General features: G+C 51.7%; 1 protein-coding gene across 1 annotated transcript in view; it reads right to left on the bottom strand.

The window, feature by feature from the left end:
- Positions 1-18,966, bottom strand: part of WNT9A (Wnt family member 9A) — a 58,497-nt gene extending 39,531 nt beyond the window's left edge. Inside the window, exon 1 of the mRNA XM_083822074.1 lies at positions 18,808-18,966. Coding sequence (XP_083678200.1) covers positions 18,808-18,902 — 95 coding nt within the window. The 5' untranslated portion in view covers positions 18,903-18,966. The remainder of the gene's footprint in view (positions 1-18,807) is intronic.
- Between the last annotated feature and the right edge of the window lie 1,329 nt (positions 18,967-20,295).

The raw sequence follows: 20,295 nt of genomic DNA, 5'->3' as shown, positions 1-20,295 counted from the left end.
AAGTCTCACACCTCCTTTCCTTGCAGCCCCGCAAGGGTGGGTTACACTTGCAGATCTGCAGAATGAACCACAGGAACAAGAGTGGCAGGATCCCGCTTGCTTTGCCAGCTTTCTCTCCACCACGAGCCCCAGAGTGACGTTTGTTTTCTGAGTGGCGGAGAAAGGAATCCCTCTAGTTTACCCCTCTCCAGCCTCAAAATAGTAGTGGTTGAAAGTGCCCCAACAGCATATTGCTTGTGCAGCTGGAGCAACAAGAAATACTGAAACTAAAATCAGGGACAGACATTTTATTTTATAGCAAAGGAATCACCAGAAGACAGTCACTTTTTTTTTTGCGCTACAGGCTGACCAATAGGTTTCAAAGCAGAAAGGAGAAGGAGTAACCCGTCCTAGCACAAAACTATTGCTACCACATCAAAAACTATTTATGTAAGCTTATACCAATTCACTTCATCCCTCCTCTGAGTGTTTAAGTAGACATTAGTTTTGTATGCTCATGACTTCCAACCCAGCTTTTCGCTGCACATCCACATGGATAATCTTGACACTTCAATAACAAACTCTGATCTAATCTGGAGCTAGCAAGAAGCAAAGTCAACTTTATCAATGCAAACAGCAGCTTTAGGGAGGAAAGTTAGGCCCAAATAACGCAGAGATGAGAGGAAACCTTTCGACCTGAGCTCAGCAACCTAATTTCTTTGTGAATCAGAAGCATTCTTCACATTGGAACTTTCCTCCAAGTTAAAAGAGGGCTTGCAACTAATTAAAAACGCCCTCCAAGTTTCCAAAGTATTTCAAGTGATAAAACCAAAGTTACAGCCTGAAAATAAATCATAACAGTAATATGCACACACTTGAGGAAAAAAAAGATATAAACCAACACTGGAAAAATCTTACACTTAGTGCAGCCAAAATGCCAGTTGATACATGTCACATTTGGGTGCTCCAGGCAACGCTATCACAATGGCTAATAGAGGCAGGCAGAGCTCCAAGATGAATGTCCAAAGCCTAAGAGGACACACAGATGCTCCCTGTAGCCTTAGAGAATGGTGATGGCATCTCAGGCCTTTTGCTGAAGCTCTCACACACGTTCAGCATCCTGAGCAGCAGAGCAAGTAGAAGCAAGGCTGCGACCTTTCAGACGTGGTTACTGGCTAATCCCTCTTGAAGGAAGGCCTCGGAAAACATTTAGATTGAGGTATCCATGAGATTAAGATGTTTATCCATCTTGTATTTTGCACATTTGTGATTTCAGTGTCTCCTGGCTGCAAGAACTCAGGGGGACCACAGGCCAAGAAAGAAAGAGAACGACTCAGGCAAAGGGGGAAGGAGAGCAACTCTAACAAGTGCTTTGTGTGTTTGCTAGAAACCTGTCACCAGTCTGCAAATAAGAGAGTAAAACAAAATTAGGGGAGATTTTTCCCCAGATGGAAATACCTTTTGCGGCTGAGTTGACAGATCTATTGGGCATAACGAGAACTAAGCATAACGTGAGGGTTGCTCCCTGCTAAAACTTTCCAGGTGTTTATATCTGGCTTCAGCCAGAAGTGCCATGAACCCCCTGAGATCACCCCAGCCTATCAAAAGCTCAATGCTATCTCAGCACAAACTCTAAGGAGGAGGTCAAATAGCTACTGCTGTGGCTGGAGATACTGTGCTAGCAACCGCACACAGAGACAAAGGTCTCCCCTTCTCCCACTCCAAGCTGGAAGGGAATTTGGCACCAGAATGCCCATGGGGAGACACTCAAATCCCTGGAGGATAATGCTGACAGGATGCTTTATGAAACCGCAAAAAGGAGAAAAGAAAATACAGCAAGAGGGAGGGTGAAGACAGCAGTACAAGAGGGATCCTTACACACAGAGATGTGGGAAGTGGTGGGAGGATATCGGTTTATGGCAAGAAGACAAGTAAAACCCCTCTAACACCATTTGCCAACTTCATCTTAAAATAATTATCATTTGCAGAGTGCATATAACAGCCTGCAAACTCCAGGCATAGGAAGCTCATACAAGGCATCACAGGTGAGATGCTGCTTTGCTCCACCACAGCCAAAACCACCCCAACCTACAACTGCACTCAAAGTCACTCATCGGAGCAGGACACTGCACAGCAGGAGGTGCATGAGGGCAAGGAACGAGTTAGCCAGCACCTCTGTTAAGTTTTGGGCTAAACACCTAATGTCACCAAATTACAGTTCTGGGGAGGTGGTCACAGGACAAAGAAGGTCCCCATCCGTTTTAGGTTCCTACACATCTGGTTACATCAGATAGGATCAATGGAGGGGGAGAATTTCAGGACATCATTAGACTTACCCCAGACAAGGCTTTACAGCCTCCCCAGATTAGTCTTTGTTGGTTTCACACTGAAGGCCCCAGAGCTTGCAAGGCAGGTTTAATTTTAGAGCACGCTCATCAGATTTGCTTACGTAATTTTCTGATTTGGAAGGCTTTTTATTTTCCTTAGTGAGAAAAGCTGTCCAAATTTATCAAGTTAAGCAGGGGGCTGCTGGCCCATAAGAATCTTAAAATACATTGGCTGCAGTTTTCCTTGTAAAATTTGCATATCATAATTAGGGCAATTTGGAATTAGAACAGCTTTAAAAAGCGAGATGGGAAAGAAACCATTAGAAAGGACAAATCCTTACAAAATTATACCAGCATCTAAATGCAACAGCCCTCAGGGCATCCAGAGGCTACTGAAAACAGGGCAGCAAGAGATCAGGAGGTGTTTCAGTCCAAATCCATTAAGTAGGACGTACAAAAATCCCACAACAAGTGACAGCAATATTCAGGGATTTTTAGAGAGAACCATCTTTCTGCTAAGCATACATTTATAAGTACTCAAGAAGATGCTGCCCTCATCATCTAACTGGACTAGAGCTTAGTCAGCTTAGTCTACAAATAATTGTCTTTCCGGTATCCTATAAACCAGTCCCTGTAGCCAGCGCCAGAACCCGCCAGAACCTGGCAGCAGTCTGGATGCTACATTAGATTTGGATCTGTCGTTCAGCTCCTTCATCCACTCCTTCACCTCCTCCTCACTTGATCACAGCAAGAACTCAATTTCTGAGGCTCGTACTTAACAACATGAAACCACAAAAAGCCACAAAACCCTCTTACCAACAACTCACTTGAGCACTGCTCCTAGTTCTGACACCACTTAGCTCATTTCTAGAGTTGGGCATTTTCTACAGCAGTTACCTTCCAAACCTTTGGACAAGTTGCAGTATAAAGAAATGGTCCATTCCCACAGCCTGCAACCAAATCATGGAAACCCCGCAGACCCCACAAATATGACAGAGAAGTATCCCTCAGACTACAGACTGATAGTAGGGAGACTTCAGTTCAGGCCTTGCCAGATTTTTTCTGCCTACTGAAAACCCATTTTAAGGGCCAGTTCCAGCAGCTCCTTTGACATTTGCCCAGTGGTGGTAGCAATACGCAATGGAGGTTGCATCTCAAGCAGAATCACTTAACTTGGGGCCAAAATGCCACTCACAAATCTCCGAGGGTCTCACATTTAGGTTTCCAGCACTCCTCAACACAAGAGCAGCCCTGGAGCTCCCCACCACCAGCTTGGCAGGCCCCGAGGGGAGGAAAGCCACGATATGGGGCTGTTCTTTGATGTGATCAGCTCCCACTTCACAAAAGCAGCTCATTAACCTCCCTCATTTAGATGGTGGTTACAAACTCAATTAAAGGCCAGCTGCCTTCAGCCACTGGAGTCCGAGGCCTTTTGGCTGCAGACTCTGCATAAGGGTGATGCCCCTGAGATAGAGGCCCGAGACTAATTAGCCAGTGAAGATCTTCATCTCTAACTTACTGCAAAGAGAGACACCAGTGCCTCAGGGGATCCGGCCTCTTGTCTAATGTGATACCATTTCTCCCAGCACCTGCAACCCTATTTGTTGCCTTCTGCTGAAAAGCCTACTTAAAAGCATGGCTTCATCAGAGAAGCCTTCAAAGAGCTACCTCAGAAAGATCCCCCCAGCCTGGCCTGACATCCCTAGGAGAGGAGGTTTTGCACATGGCACAGCGTGGCAGGATGTATTGATGTGCCTCTTCGTGGATCATAAGGCTGGAAGGCCGTGTCATCCCGAAGTAAAAATTAGCATCTCCATTCAGCAAGGCCTTGGCCTTTTCTCAGGAGCGAAGTTAAAAAATTTGCTGCTCACACAAAAGGCGACGGCTGCCCAGTAGTAATTCTTTTCAGTACTGCCCACAGCAATAGCCTCCAGAAAAATCTCAAGATGCTAAATGAGGTTAATGGCCTCAAAAAAAAACATCAACACTTTGTGGTGCTGACTTCATTGGAGCTGGTCACCAAAACCCAGCAAGACAGAGGACCAGATTTACTTTACTGCTACAGGAAACTTACCCAGAGAAATCAAGTTTAACACCTGATTATATCAGTAAATATCCACGTTGTCATCATTTGTACCCATCTCATGACCATGCATGAAGGAGGCAGAGGACTGAGGAGCCCCACAGCAATGGTGTTCAGCAACACACATGCTGCTACAAGGGAGGGAAGGAGCGGTTCCTCAACAGCATGAAAATAATCAGCTTATGGTTCAGCCAGAGAAACTGCCATCAATTAGAGAAAAGCCTGAATTGCTGGGAGGTGAAGCACCAATGAAAGTGGCTGGTTTCACTGCGGAGCACCTTTCATTGAGCATTTGAAAGGTTGGTGTGGAAAAGTGTCTGCCAGGGATCATTCAGATGCTTCCACATAGGGGCCTTTCCAGACCCATTTTACAATCAAGCCATGGTGGCCTGCTGCATCCTTCCACCTCCGCTCTCCCAAATAAAACTCAACAGGCCCAGAACACCTCCAACTGCCTGGTTAGAAGGGAAGTTGGCAGCTTCATGCATGCTTCTCCAAGGCTGTAAGTGAGACGCAGGCCTTGCAGAGCTGCATAGCAGGTCCTTTGAGGGATTTTGGAACAGGTTCGCTGCCGCTGCCTCGCAAGACAGAGCAGGCTCACAGCAGGGCAGCAGCATCCATGCCCCACTTGTATGCACTCATCTCCTGTGCAGTGTGCAGGGCACACCAGGGGGACTCTTCAGGAGAGCATGAACAAAAAAACAAGCTAAAGAAACCCCCAGGTTTGTTCCCCACCCTACCCCCAACCCCCTCCCCCTTCCCCCCCGCCAAAAAAAAAGCCCACATAGCTGCCCAGCTGCTCCTATGACCACCCAAACTGCTCACCTATTTCTTAAATGATGGTGAACTAAGTAGAGGAGTTGAAATATCACAAACAGGGGAGAGACATTACTCAGGGTGATTAGCAAAATAAACTTTCACCCTGGCAGGCTGAAGAAGCAGGACCAGGAGCAGTGCTGATGCTCGGTGCAGTCATGGGGTTTAATCCTTCCTTCTCCCTTCCCTGTGAAGGGTGGCAAAGCTGTGCCACATAACCATTCCACCCCAGCCTGCTGGGACCCACTCAGCAGTGGATAAATTTGGGTGCAGAGCAGCAAAACCACGGTCCCAAGTGAAGCCTGAGGGGGGTCAGGTTGGTATTAAATGGGGTCATGGACTAGACGGATGGAAAGCTTCAGCTGCAGGGGGGCTGCAGCATCCCTCTCCCTTAGGAAAACAGAGCCAAGACATTTAGTGTCAGAATACAGGAAAAAATTATGACATTTTTCCCCCCTGTTCAGGAATCTTCTCCCCACTTGCTACTAGTAGGATTCCCCTCTTCTTCCCAGCACACGTCACCTGATGTGTAAAACCCACGAGAAATTCCCTGTCCTGCCCAGCTCTCTCCAAAGCAAGAATTATCTTGCTTAGTGCATCACAGGCATAAAGACAGTTTTTCAGCCAAGCTTCAGGGAAACAGAGGCCAAGCTCTTTTACAAGCACAGCTCATCTTCAACTGGAAATGTGCTATTAGTGAAATATTGTCATTTTATCCAGGGGGTTAAGGACAGCAGAGAAAAACTAGTGTGTGACTCACTGTCCTGACTTTAAGTGAAAAAGCAAAGAGTTCAGTTAAAAGAAAAAAAAGAAAAATCTGGAAAAGAAAATGCAGAGTAAGAAATACAGAGGAAAAGGACAGCAAACACCTCTAAAACACTCTGGCCAGCCACTTTTGAGCACTGAATCATCAGATGCAGCTCTGCACAGGAGCTGGTTCACACATTAGCCTGGTAACGTGTTTGCAGCTTTATATCTGAGAGGCTGCTTATATTAGCCATCTGTAAGGAGACACTCCAGCAATGCTAACAGGAATGAATTGAGCACAGGAATGCAAAGTGGGTTGGTTAAACCACATCAATTTGAAGGACTGCCTTCACACAGGGCTCTAAAGTGCTCTTAATTCAGTTTAGCCCAATTTGCACTGAAATCAAGTATGTTAAAGTGAATTAAGGCTCTTTAATCCCCAAGGAGAGTGTTTCCACCAGGGCTAGTTAAGAGTAATTGAACTAATCCACTTCAAAAGTCAGCTCAGATTAGTTGTGCTAAGTGGCTGTGCAGATGAGGCCCGGGAGCACAGGGACTGTCTCTAGCATGCAAGGATCACATCAATCTGCCTCCGGGGCTGCTTTGGGAGGACAGCTAGAGCAGGGATATTTTGCTTTGCAAAGCTGGGAGTGGTCCAAGACACTCAAATAAGACTACTGTAATAGAAATGTCTACTTGTGCTTGACAGGTGCCATCTGGTTGCAAGCGAAGGCATTTTCCACATGTATTTTCTCTACGTGCCATATACACTGGCTATGGCCAAGGGGTTGCTGTTTTTATGGGCAGCTAAGGGACCGGGGTCACTGCTCCAAAAAGCATTGGCACCATCTCTCATTCAGACCATACTTGAACGCCACCAAGACATTCACTTGTCTGCCCTCTCCCTGCCTCAGAGATGCTTTAGGGAAGGACTGAAGGGCCCCATCTCCACCCTGCATTAACCCATTAATTTCTAATTTGGTACTATCACATCCACCCCACTCCTGTGTTCCCAGGTGCTAAACACTTCCCACCAGTTCCCACCCCAGATTTTCAACTGGTTGGAGCAAAACCAGTCCGGCCCCACACAGTTCCCACAGAACTAGGAAAGGGGACCCTAAGAAAGGGCAACAAATCAAGGAGAGGACTGACATCCCCAGCTCACCCCAGTTCCTACAGGAGGTCCCCCCCAGACCAAGCTGGCAGCAGCACAGAGCAGGCTCTGCACAGGTTTTGCCTTTCTAGGAAAGCCCTGTTTGATCCCAGCCCGTTCTTCCCCAGCTAAGAATAATCCCCCCAGCTGCTGTTTGATTTCCACATTACCATGGACGCAGAGTGTTTTTATCTGGTACATATACAGGGGGAGAGGGAGCAAGCCTGCGTGTGTTCGTTCTAGTTAATGTTTCCTGTGTGGTTCAGGCTGTTATGCCTCCAGGTATGTTTATTTCACTACTTTAGCAAACCAGCAGACTTTTTAATGGAACTGTTGATATTTTTCCTGGCTGCTCCTCCTGGAGAGACGAGGCAGTGTACAAATGGAGTTCATTCCTAGCCCCAGCCTGAAGCTACTCGTCTCCTCCTGGGACTGCAGGGAATTGAAGGTTTCCATTGCACTGGTCAGATTTCTTCCTTGTCCAGCCTTCAAGCTTTAGATACATAAACAGAGGCGCTCAGGCAGCTGACAGTAGTGAGAGCAATACATGGCCAGTGCTTTATGCAACAGCAGCAGCTGCACTGAAAATCCAGCCGTGCTTTCCCAGCAGGGCTCTGGAGGAGGATAGCGGTGCAACACTGCACCCCTAAAGTAAAGCCTCAACTACAGGGCTAGCTTCACCAGCAGACCTTGCCGGGTGAAGCCAGGGATTCCTGCTGACTGGGCATTTTAGAGATCAAGCAATCAGTGCATCCACCCCCAACATTTGTCCTGGCACCCTCTTTACTGCTGCAAGAGTAGCAGTAACTCCTATCCCATCAGAAGGCTCCTGAGAAAATCCCAGCCACCCAACAGATGTGAACTGAGTCCCTGACTCTGCTCACAGCCTGCTCCCCCAGTAACAGCTCTGTTTTACAAACTGAGGCACCCTGAGGCTTATGCCCAAACCCACGCAGATAGCTGTGGCAGTCCCTCTGCTCCCCACCTCTGCCCCTGTGCTGCTGAGCTGTCCAACAGCAGGCAAAGCTTAGCATCATGGAGAGCAGCTCACCAGCCTCGTATGGCACCCACCACAGGAGCCATCAGTCCCTGCAAGCAGATGGGGTCAGCACCCAGCTCCCCACCATGAGGTGCTCCCCTGCCTACAGCCTGGTCTGCAAGGTAGAGAGCCCAGCCCCTGCCAGCTGGGCAGGGACATGGTAAAACAATGCCAGTGTCACTGCATGAGGCCATCAAGCCTGTGGCAGTCTCAAATTCAGATGGGTCAGAGAAGGCCAAGCCTTTAAGCTCCCCTCTCCCAGCACCAGCTCAGGCTTTCCATAAAACTTGCAGCAGCTCAAGTGAGTGCTGCAGGGGATGTGGTGCTGAACAAAGATGCCCTTCTCTTCCCCGGTACATCTGGGAGGCAGCCTCTGGGACAGCACAGAGGGAACCCAACCCATCACAAGCTCCCCAGAGCCAAAATGCAATTAATTTGAAGGCATCCCCAGTACCTCAAGTGAGATTTGTTTCTGCACAACTGCCGATCCCTCTGCAAGCTCAGGAAACAAACGCAAGGTTATATATGGTCCCACTCCCCTCCAGATGCCAGCTCTTTGGAGCAATGTCAGTCCTGCATCTTGCAGACACATCTGTCTATAAACACATTGCAACAGCTACAGAAGCCAGCATGGAGGTTTTGGCTTCAAATGGGAAAAACAGGAGGAACAGGCATGTAACACTGACAGCAGGGACTGCTCAAAGCCTCGTTTCGTCCAGTTTTCTCTCTCCTGAGAGCAGCTCTTTAGTCTTCTCTTCAAACTCATGCTAAGCCTCTGGATTTTCCAGAGTCAACATGGGACAAGCCAGAAGATAGAAATAGTCACCAGGGATGCAACACAGTGGACTAATGAGCCAAACGAAGTGTTGGATCTTTGGTTAGACCCTGTAATTCAGCTCAAGTGGCTGTTTCACCTCTGGCCTGTCAGATCAGCTTGCTAACCACAGACTGGGAAATAGCTCCCTGCTAGCTCCCAGCAGGAGATTTATCTTTGGCAGGGGCTGAAAACATCCCTGCCCCCCCCCTCCCACTTTTGATTACAGAGAGGCCCAGAGATGCAGAATGAGCTGTGCTATTAGTTTGCCAGGTATTTCAGGATCTCACCTTACACTGGAAGAGGATTAGGGCTAGGAAAGAATTTTGTCAAGATTAAGCAAAACAAGCCAGTTCTGTTAAATAAAGTATCAGTTGTAGTGAACTGTCCCCAGAGGGGTTTGGGCTCCAGGGTAGGGTTTCTGGTCAGAGGAGATGGGCAGCCCCCAGGAGCTGTGGCACTGTAGGGCTCACAGCAGCCTGCAAGCTGAGCTGAGCTGGACAAGCCCAGCTGAAGCCAACTGCTGTGGGAGAGGTCCCCAAAACCAACACCAATGGAGCTAGTGCAAAAGGTTGGATCCTCATCCTAAATGCCATAACACGACAAGCTCCCCAGCACTGAAAGGTACTGTCCTGGAAGAGACTCAGGTCCATAAGAGGCAGGACTGGTGCTTCCCACTGTCCTTCAATTTCAGTGTCTCCTGATTCCATTGAAAGCAGGATTTGACCTGAAAGTCACCAGGGAAAGGATGCAGCAGACCTCCTGCAGGTATTGGGGAGTTTCAGTGGGAGGGCTGGGCAGAGCACTGATCCCCAAAAACACACCCTGCCAGAAGTATTAGCACAGATCCAAAGCGATGCGCTCATGTTGGTGACCAGGCTAAAATACAGCCCCTCTAAGCTCAGCCCAAGGCACAGCCCAGGAGCACTATTTGAGCATCCAGAAGATTGAACACTTGGCAGCTTCAGAGTTCAGACCAAAGTGTTTGCCAACAGTAATCCATGAAGACAGAGCTGGAAAGCTCCACAAGAAATCCTCTGCAACAGGTCCACCTGCACAGCAGAACCAGCTCCACCTACAGTCTTCACCTGCAAACTCTAGAAAGTGTTGCTGTGCCCCCGGTTTTGTTTTATTGCAACAAGATCAAGACAAAAAAATCAACCTGTAGAGAGAAAACATTACAGTGATGATATCTAAAGGTCTGAGCTCACCATAGCATTGACAGCCAGTCAACACACTCAGCTCAGCAGGGGTTCACAGAGCAAGATCTACACTGGGAATTAGCTGCAGGCAGATCTGCACCATCCCTGTCCAGTAACAAGGTAGGGAGCCTACAAAGGTTGCGTCAAACAGTGTCATGAGAGCAACCTGCCAGGCCACGGATGTCAGAGCCTGGAAGTGGGCACTCTAACACAAGCCCTTGGTGATCCCACAGCTGAGCCCACAGAGAGGTCAGCAGCACCAGCTCATACCCACATCCAGGGCTGGGGAAGCTGGCACCTACAGCTGAGTGGTGGCAGCAGGGAACAGAAATAGAGCACTTGGAGGTGGAATATAAAGGGTAATAACTTGCTCTGACTGGAGGTTAGAATAGGTTTTACTGAAGCTGTGGAAGAGCCCACCTCTATCAGTGCCCACCTGGCAGTGCAGATGCTTTTGGAGAGGCGTTGTGGCCAGCTCCTTTTGGACATGTTGAAGGGCTTAAGATACAAAATAAAAGTGTCAAGCCACAAGCTCTGTACGCCAAAATATTTCACCTCAACCTGTCCCACCTAACTATGTTACACATGAATACACCACCCAGAGGTCACTCAGGACACACCCTTGTATCTCAAGCTTAATTTTGTTGGACTATAAGGATGAAAGAAAACTGAAAGTAGACCAAGAGGAAACAGAAGCTCATTCTTTTACTCCTAAGCTGACCTCCTCCACAAGGATTTGGTCTTGAATCCAGAGGCTGCTAGACCCTAGCTTGCTTTGGGAGGCTGCTCTACAATTTGGTCCCACAGGGGTTTCCCAACAGCAGACCAAGGCCTTGGCTAAATTTCTGCCCATGCCTCCCAGTATTTCCATAGCCAGGGGACAGCCAGTCAACATGTTTTTAAGCTCAGCTATGCCTCTGTGCATCTCAGTACTTCATTATTCACCTCCAGACAAAGTCACTTGTTGCTCCAGAGCACAAGCAGCTACCTCCTACCACGCACATTAAATGGCCAGTTGTGCTCCTTCAGTCTCTGTAGCACTCTGAACAGTTTTTCCAAGAAAGGAAACTTTTGCTGCTGTTGTGAAACACGTCCACCTAGTGCAAGGCAAATGCAGAAGTTAGAGCAAGCTAGTTTTTTCCCCAAGCTCTATAAGCGTCTGGCTATCCAATTAATGCTGTTTTAATGAGCTAGGCCAAATGAATCTGCTCATAAAATCCCTGCCAACTCCCATACTTCATGACATCCCATCAACATGAACTGCACACTCCATGTTACCTTCCAAGCCAGCACAGACTCAGCATTAATGTCAGATACTGTTGAGTTTGCATGTTCTGCAGCGGGTGTATAGGAGCGCTGTTCTGCTCCATGTTCTTTCCAAAGGAAGAGTTCAAGTTTTTTTAACCTGCCATTTCCCCTTCCCCCAAAAGAAGCCCTTCAGCAACTGAACCAGCAAAATATTCCCCCCACCTTGCAGGAGGAGGATTTCAGGTCACAAGCAGACTGGAGGACCACAGGGCACATACGGGAGCTGTTTGATCCACTGGAAATAGAAAAATCTATTCTGATATTTTTCCCCCCGTAGCTGTTGCAAAGAACTCTATCAGCTAAAGCAAATCCCATACCTGCTGTGTTTATCCATGTAGTCACAAAATACTCCCTGTTCCACTTAGCACACTGCAAACACACATTACAATAAAATGTAAAGCTTACTGAGCTGATAAACTTCATAAGTGTATTTTATGACCGTATCTCGAGAGATAAGGCTCATTAGCACTTACAGCCATGATCTGAGGGAACCTTAAAAAGCACAGTCAAACGGGGGGGGGGGGGGGGGGGGGGGGGAACAGGATTTTTGACATCTAGTTCCAAAAGGGTTAACCCTTTCCATCCAGCATCATAACTTCTAACTCCTACTCCCAGCTCTGGGTCCAGTCTTTCAGGAACACGTGCCCTGCCTGGTGTGCTGCTCCAGGACCTGCAGCAGTCTCATGCAACCACATCCTGCAGGAGGGACAGTGTTCCCCCGGTCCTGGTGGCTGAGGGCTGCTCAGACTGAGAAACCAGCTGCATTAACACGCCACAAGCCACTAGAGAGCTTTTCTGTCTGCACGGAGTGAGGCTGCTTCCTTATGGAGGGAAGCCAGGGGCTCCGTGTGGTTGCAGTCCAGAGAGCCAGGTATGCTAAACTTTTGGGATCGCTTCAACACCACACCCCCTCAGGAAAACACTGGGAACCTGGCAGGTTCCTACCTGGAGGGTCAGGGAGCTTGGGATGAGGCTTAACATATGCTTTAGTATATAAAGTGCCATCCCACCCAGGAGTACTGTCTGCAGGACACAGCTGTAGCTGCGTGGTTAGGCAAAAATCAGAGTTTTCATATACAGCAGAGCAAAACAGTTTTAATGCTTTAAGCCGCCTCTGCTTAAATACCAAAATTTGGGATGGACTTGTCCATCAGTACCACAGACCAAGTGGCCAGAGATTCAGCCACATGCTGAAGATGTCACTGCTCCATGTAACTGGAGCTGAGGATCTATGTGGAGCTTCTGGCAGTAGAAGTCTTTACACCTGCAGTAACCTGACCCAAGAGTCAGTGTTCAAGATGCTTCCCCCTCATAGGAATATTCTAACAGGAAAGCTCAACCACCTCAAAAAAAACTGCAAATCTTCCTTCCAACCCAAATCCCTCTCTTGAATTAAGAGGCATGAACAGGGACATAAGTGGAAGACAGCACAGATGGATGTCCTCAACTCTTCTGAGCTTCCTAGGCCCCGCCATCCCCATGCAGCTCTGCAGCAGAAGCCACCTTGTGCACTGGAAACACAGGGGATGCCCTCTAGTTCTGTACTGCCTCTCAGACTGCTCCACGAGTACAGACGGTTTAGTTGAGCATCTTCTGGCTTGGCTCTCCCACTAGAAAATCTCAAGGAATCATTAAATATCAGCATTTCACCAAAGGAAGACACCAGGAATGAAAACACTGTCAGCATCCACTTAAACGAGAGGAAGGGAGCATCCCTGGGGCAGGAACATCTCCAAGAAGCAACTACACCACCAGCAGAGAGCATTAAGCAGACAAAAAGAAAGCAAACTGACAAAACCCAGTCCAGCTGGAAAGATTCAGACCAAGGAGCATCACATTGGATTCTCCATGCAGCCTCCTAGACCTTCCTCTCAACCCTCCCCCCCTTAAAATCCCACAGCCTAATTCAATTACCCACCACTGAATAAGCCTTAAGGCAGTTCTCATTACCCTTCGATAAAGCACAAGGCCTTTAATAATTAAACACTCATGGGCTTTTTGTGTTGGGGTTGTGGGGCTGGACTCCCTTTTATTGTTGTTAGCAGCTTCCAAGAAAGCAAGTTAATCATTGACCAAGCCTTTCACCAGGAGACCAGAGTCCTATAGATCTCTGGTCTCCGGTTCTGCATCACTAGTCACATTAAAGGAAGTCACTGGCTGCCTCCTGCTTTGCCAAGTATTCACTTAATGGTCTCCTAACGAGCCACCCTCTCCCCCAGGAGTCATCTGTAGTGTTGGTGTCCATCCCAAAAAGGGGACAGTATTTGGACATAGGGTATGCACAGCACTCCCCATTAACCAGCTTGGTTTAGCTGCTGACCTTGCAGCTAAGGGAAACTGAGGCACAAGGCAACTGTCCTCATGTCTCAAGCAACATGGTCAACCCAGGGCATGAGTCCAAGGCATAAACCTGTCTGAATGAAGCTCTGCTCCAGCACCACGCTACAGATGGATAGAACCGCCAGGCACCCCCCAGCCTGACGATGCAGGTCTGGGGGACCTCATATGCACTCTCAGAGCTACTTCTCCAATATTCCCAGGTTTGTCATCATCCTTAGGGCACTTCATCAATTCCACCTTCAAGTACCTACAAAGCAAGTGCTTCATCTGGACAGGGGGCTCCCGTTTGCAAAGGAACGGGGGTTAAATGCTGCTTTCAGCTGGCACAGAGAGGCTAAGTGAAGGAGAGCAGCCCATCAAGGCAGGCAGAGCCTCTATGTGACAACTCACCCAGCTGAAAAGGAGCAGGGAAAGCAGCCAGGCCCACCCTTTCTATTCCAAGCAAACCCAGAAATCCAGCACCTTAAACCCCAGCCTCACCATCTGGGGGAAAGGCAGAGAAGCTCCTGGCGGCAGTGCAGGATGGCAGAGCCGCCTCCCGGCGCTCCAGCTGCGCTCAACTGTGCGCTGCATTCCTCCCTCACCACCCGAGCCCAGGTTTTGTTTTTGGGTTGTGCCAAGAACCAGCTGCTCCATCTCACACACACGCCGGGGACGGCCAGCGTGTCTGGAAAGCAAACCCGGGGCGGCCTGGCTGCGGCGAGTTCACAGGCAGCGGGTGGGAGCCACCAGGCGGGTGCATGGCCCCACACCACCATCAAGTGACAGGTACAGAGAGCCTGGATGTGCAGCAGCTGGGTGAGCACCTAGCACATCCACAGGCTGCAGTAGCTGGCCAGCAAAGGGCCAGCACCCATGGGGTTTGCCTTTATTGGAGGGGACGTTCAAGCACTTGTAGCAACCCCATCTAGAAGCTCTTGTTAACTCAGACCCTCCCGAGAAGCCCACCCCATGTGGGTGGTCACCAGCACCCAGACATCCATTCTAGTCCAGTGTTCACAGCAATTTTCTTCATTGTTTTGCCAAAAATCCCCCAGAATACACGGCACATCAAGTGTCCACCCCAGCAGCGCCCAAAGTGTAGCTCGGGCATCTATCCTGCACCTGCCATGGGCAGCAAAACCATTCTGCACTTCCTGCACCAAGAACCCCACCATGCAATTCAGCACCCGCTCTCAGTAGCAGCGTGTTGGTAAATTAGGGCAAGCTATGCTCCCCTCCCTCCCTCTCCCCCACGCAAGCATTTCAGGGTTCCTGTTGCCTGCGTGCAGGGTACGGATCAGTTTCATTTACGAAGAACATTGCAATCTGTCAATATAAACACTATGTGAGCATGAGCCACTTGTAACATTACTACTGTCTTGACAAGTGTTTGCAGAGGGGGCAGAGCTGCTCAGCTCCTTCTGCAGAGGGAGGAGAGCAGAGCAAACGCTGAGCTGCAGAGAGCAACACTTCCCTCAGCAAAAAGTTAGGGGTGTATCAAAACGGAGTCAGGCCGTAAATCAGAACGCCCAGAAAGAAACAGAGGGGTTTTGATTTATGGCCCTGACACGATGCGATCTCAGAGCCGCAGAGCAGGCGGCTCAGGAAAGCAGCAAGCTCCTGCGGGCCAGTTCTCCATCCTAGGGCACCGCAGGGCTGGAGTTAATCAGCCTGCCTGTCACCCCAGCACAGCTGATCTTGTCATCTGCCACCTCCAAAGCCCAGTACTGCAGGGCCCAATGCAGCTCCCAGATGCTGCTGTGGCATTTCCACCACCCCCAATTTTGTGGGCAGAAAGGGAGGTGCCCACACCCAAGGCTGCAAGGCACAAGAGAAGCAGGAAGGGGAGGCAAGTGAAATGCAATGCCTTCTCAGGGATCCCAGCAGCCTGGGGCTGCTCCAAGCAATCCCCCATCAGCCAGCACTAATACAGTGAAAATTAGTTTTAAGACAGCCCAGCTGCAGAGGAGAGGGCCGAACTTACAAGCAGGCTGGCTTGGGGCACAGCCTGTGCATCTCACCAGGCTTGTCACAGGGCAATGCGTCCCCTTCTGGGGTCACATCTCCCACACATATCCCTATCCTAACATGCACCCTCACCAGCAGGCATCCCAATGGGTAACGTTGAGCCTGCCACAAGCCACCAGCTCCTGGGCAGTGTCACAAGCACGCTGTCCCCTCCATAACACCAGCAAGTCCCATCAGACAGGGCTCAGGAGATGCTCCATCACCACATCCCCAAGGCCAGCCTCCTTCAGCTGCTTTCTGTGACTAGGACCAACAAGTCCCTTCTGATCCTGTAGGTCTGTAAGGGACTCAGCCCTGCTCACTGGGGAAAGCACCAGCATCCCTTCAGCCCCTGCCTTTGCTGGGTCAGGTCAAGCTGGCAGCTTCTCCCCTCCTGCACCAGGGAGGAGGTCAGCAACACCCAGCGAGCAGCTCTGAGGCTGCCAGCATAACCCCAAGCAAGGGACAAGCCCGTCCCTCCCTGTCACCTTCAGCCCATGTCCTAACTAGGCAGCCTGGGGATGGAGAAGGCAGCAGCCTCCAGCTGTGGCCTCCCCAGCCCAGCATCACCCCCGCCCCACAGGGCAGGCACAGACATAACTACATGCTGACACAATCTCGTTATCATGTAACCGTGCCCCATTTCTGTCCCCCCCCCCCCCCCCCCCCCCCCCCCGCACTAATTCCCTGGCAGGCCACACATTTGGAGACACCAAATTCTTTCCCTGAAATAAGACATTGGGGTTGGGGGGGAAGGGATCACCCACAGCTGTCCCTATCCCCCAGCAGCCTGCAGAAGGGGGCAGCGAAGCTGCAGCACGACATCTGCTTTATGCAGCAGCTCTGCTCCAGCAGGGATGTCAGCACCTGGAGCAGAGGCTCTAGCAGGCCACCAAAGGGTGTCACGGTGACTCTGATGGCACCTTGGAGCAGGAAGGAGCATCCCTTCCCCTGCCTAGACAAGGTGTCGCATTAGCTGAGCCCACCTTGGCATTTCAGCTCAGTCCCAAAGCAAGGGGTGATGAATCCCATTTTTTGGGGATGAAAGATTCACAACCAAATAACACCTAGGGCAGATCCTCCAGGCACACATCTACCTTTCTATAAGCAGGGTAGCAAGAAGGACTAATGCCAGACATCACAGGGCACTTGAAGCATCAGGAGCTGTGCAGGAACACACAGGTTTTTCCTGGTGAGACTTCCAGGAAGAGCAGGCTCCTTTATCAGGGGTAAGGAAGCCAGCAGCAAGCAGGGCTCACCTCTCCCACACCCTCGTGGGATCACACATCAGAGGGATCAGTGGGGACCAAGGACCTCTGTACTGACTATTCCCCCCATCCCCAGCAGCCCAGCAAGTGCAGGCTCCGATGCGGGCCCCTAGGAAGAACAAAGAGGAGATTAGCAACAGATGCTGCTAAGGGGTGAGCAGGATGCTTTGCATAAGCAAGCTTCTCCCCGTACCGCAGCAGCCTCGGAGCGCTGGAGAGCGCATCTGAGTGGGCGCACATCTGGCAGCATCTCCTCTCCCTTCTTCTCGCCAGGGAGGGAGCCTCAAATCAGAAACAGCAGCTGTCCTGGTGCACAGGGAATAACCCCAGGGACGGTCGGGACACCAAACCATCAGCACACTGCCCTCGGCTCAACGCCTTCACCCTGAATTTAAGTCTACACCAGCCCCATGAGGCCAGGAGCAAAATCCCATAAGCCAGCGAGCAGGAGGAGTTACCTGCTGCACCGCAGATACCAGCGCCGCACGGATTAACAGCAAGGTTACAGCCAAGCTCCTTACAAGCCCCAACAGTCCCCCAGGCACACTACAACTGCTCGGTGCCGGTGGTCTTCAGCAGATACACGAGCTCCCTGGCTCAGTGCAGACCTCACCGTGCACTGAAGCAGGAGAAAAGGAATATTTTTCCCCCAAACCTGCACACACAGGACAGGCGGTTTCCTCACTAAAGCAGCCCCAGCAGCAGGAAGTTAAACAGCTCTCAAGTTGGAAAGAGAAGATGTAAGTAGCACTGCTCGGAGAACTTTGCCAGACCACAAGCAATGGACAAGCCTCGACACCAGGATTTGTTTTACTGGAAAGAGGGGGGGAAACCTCAACTCTGCTCCAGCTTCCTCGGGGCCAGTCCAGTGGCTCCTACCAGCGGCCACAGCACACCATCCCAAACCGAAGCGAGAACCACCGCTCCTCCAGCTGAGCCAGGTGCTCAAACCCTGGCCCCGACCTCATTATTTGGGTAGAGTCTTCCCGACAACAAAACGCAACCCCCCCCCCAAAAAAAATCAAGGCGGGGACAATAGGAGAAGAAAAATCAGCGGAGCCTCCGTGCAGGAGAGGGTTTTGTAAAGGGGCTACGATTATGGGGTGGGTTTAAGGGGGCCGGGGGGAGTTCGTGGGGCTCAGCCCCCGGCCGGGACAGGGGGCTCGGATCCACCTGCGGGGTGCGGAGCGGGCGCGGGCCGGTGCCGCCCCCTGCCGACCGCTGCGCAGCGCTCAGGTGAGCGCCGGGGGCACCAGGATGCGGGGCAGCCCCGGGAGGGGACGGGGGGACCCTCGGCTTTTTGGGGTGCAAGCCCTGCTCAGGCTGAGGACAGCGGGATGCACCTCCTGCTATGGGAAATAACCCCGCTGGGGGGATGCTGACAGCACCTGTGCGCAAAGTAGGGGGAAAGAGAGGATTTGGGGTGCCCCGTGCTGGCAGCACCCCTAGAAAAGATCCCGGTACCCTCCGTGCAGGGCACGGCCACCCGTCCGATCGGGGCAGGGCGGACCCAAACCCTTCCCTGCGAGCCGGTGGTGGGATAGGGGGGGTCCGGCCCCGGGACAGCACGGAGCGGGTGCCGGCTGTCAGCAGGGGATGCCCAGCACCTTCCAGCGAGAGAAGACAGCAGGCATGCACAGCATCCCCTCCTCGGGGCGAGCAAGGTGCAGAACCTCATTTTTCAAAAAAAAAAAAAAACTTTAAAAAAAAAAAGGGAAAAAAGCGGAGAAGCCGGCACCTACCCGAAGTAGGCGGCGGAGGGCCGCGGGGCGCAGGCGAGCAGCCCTAGGAGCGCGCAAGAGGAGAGCCATCCCAGCAGGACGTGTCCATCCAGCATCTTGCAGCGGCGCCGGCGCTGCTCATCTCGTTCCCCCGCCGCGCCCGCTGCGCCCCGGCCGCCCCGCGCCGCCTCTTATAGCGCCCGGCCGGCGAGGGGAGGGGCCGTGGGGTGTGGGGAGGGGCTAAGGGGAGGGGAGGGGTCAAGGGGAGGGGAGGGGAAGGGGAGGGGTGGGCACGCCCTGAGGTCCGTCCTCCCCCTCCTCCGGGAGGCGGGCGGAGAGGGGAAGGACGGGGAGGGACGGGACGGGACGGGGACGGGGACAGGGACAGGGACAGGGTTGGGGGAGGACAGGACAGGGACGGGGGAGGACAGGACAGGGACAGGGATGCGATGGGATAGGGACGGGGACAGGGAGAGGGACCGGGGTGGGATAGGGACAGGAATGGGGACAGGACAGGGACAAGATGGGGACGGGGACGGGACGGGACGGGGATGGAGATGGGGACAGAGACGGGATGGGGACAGGACAGGGACAGGACAGAGACAGGGACAGGAATGCGATGGGATAGGGACGGGAGGGGGACAAGGACGGGACGGGGACAGGGATGGGATGGGCACAGCGATGGGGACCGGACAGGGACAGGGACAAGGACAGGGATGGGATGGGCACAGGGGCAGGGACAGGGACAGAAATGGGATAGGGATGGGGACAGGGTTGGGGACAGGGACAGGACAGGGACAGGGACAGGACGGGGACGGGACAGGGACAGGACAGGGACGGGACAGGGATAAGGACAGGACAGGAATGGGGATGGGGATGGGGACGGGGACAGGGGCGGGATGGGGATGGGGACATGGACAGGGATGGGATGATACAGGATGGGGACAGGGAAAGGGATGGGGATGGGGTCGGAATGGGGACAGGGATGGGACGGGGATATGGACAGGACAGGGATGGGGACGGGACAGGGACAGGGATGGGACCGGGACGGGATGGGAACAGGATGGGAACAAGTTGGGGATGGGACGGGGACGGGGATGGAATGGGAATGAGGACAGGGATGGGGGTGGGAACAGGGACCAGGACAGGACAGGGACAGTGACAGGGATGGGATGGAGACAGGACGGGGACAGGAATGGGGACAGGGCAGGGATGGGGACATGGATGAGACAGGGCTGGTGACAGGAAAGGGACAGGGAAGAGACGGGCACAGAATGGGGATGGGGACGGGACAGGGATGTGACAGGGACATGGACAAGGACGGGTGTCCCAGAGCTGGGACACAGGCAGGCAGGCAAGAGCTGGCTGTGCAAGAATTGGATGTACGGGGGCTGGACAGGTGTGCAAGGGCTGGACATCTGTGCGAGGGTTAGGTGTGTGATGTGGCAGGGCAGGTGTGTGAGAGCTGGGTGTGCAAAAACTGCTTGTGCAAGGGCTGGGCAGTTGTGC

The sequence above is a fragment of the Anser anser genome (assembly GCF_964211835.1).
Source record: "Anser anser genome assembly, chromosome: 2".
NCBI classification, from domain to species: domain Eukaryota; kingdom Metazoa; phylum Chordata; class Aves; order Anseriformes; family Anatidae; genus Anser; species Anser anser.
Note: the sequence above shows the minus strand (reverse complement) of the source record. Positions and strands in the feature narration are given on the sequence as shown.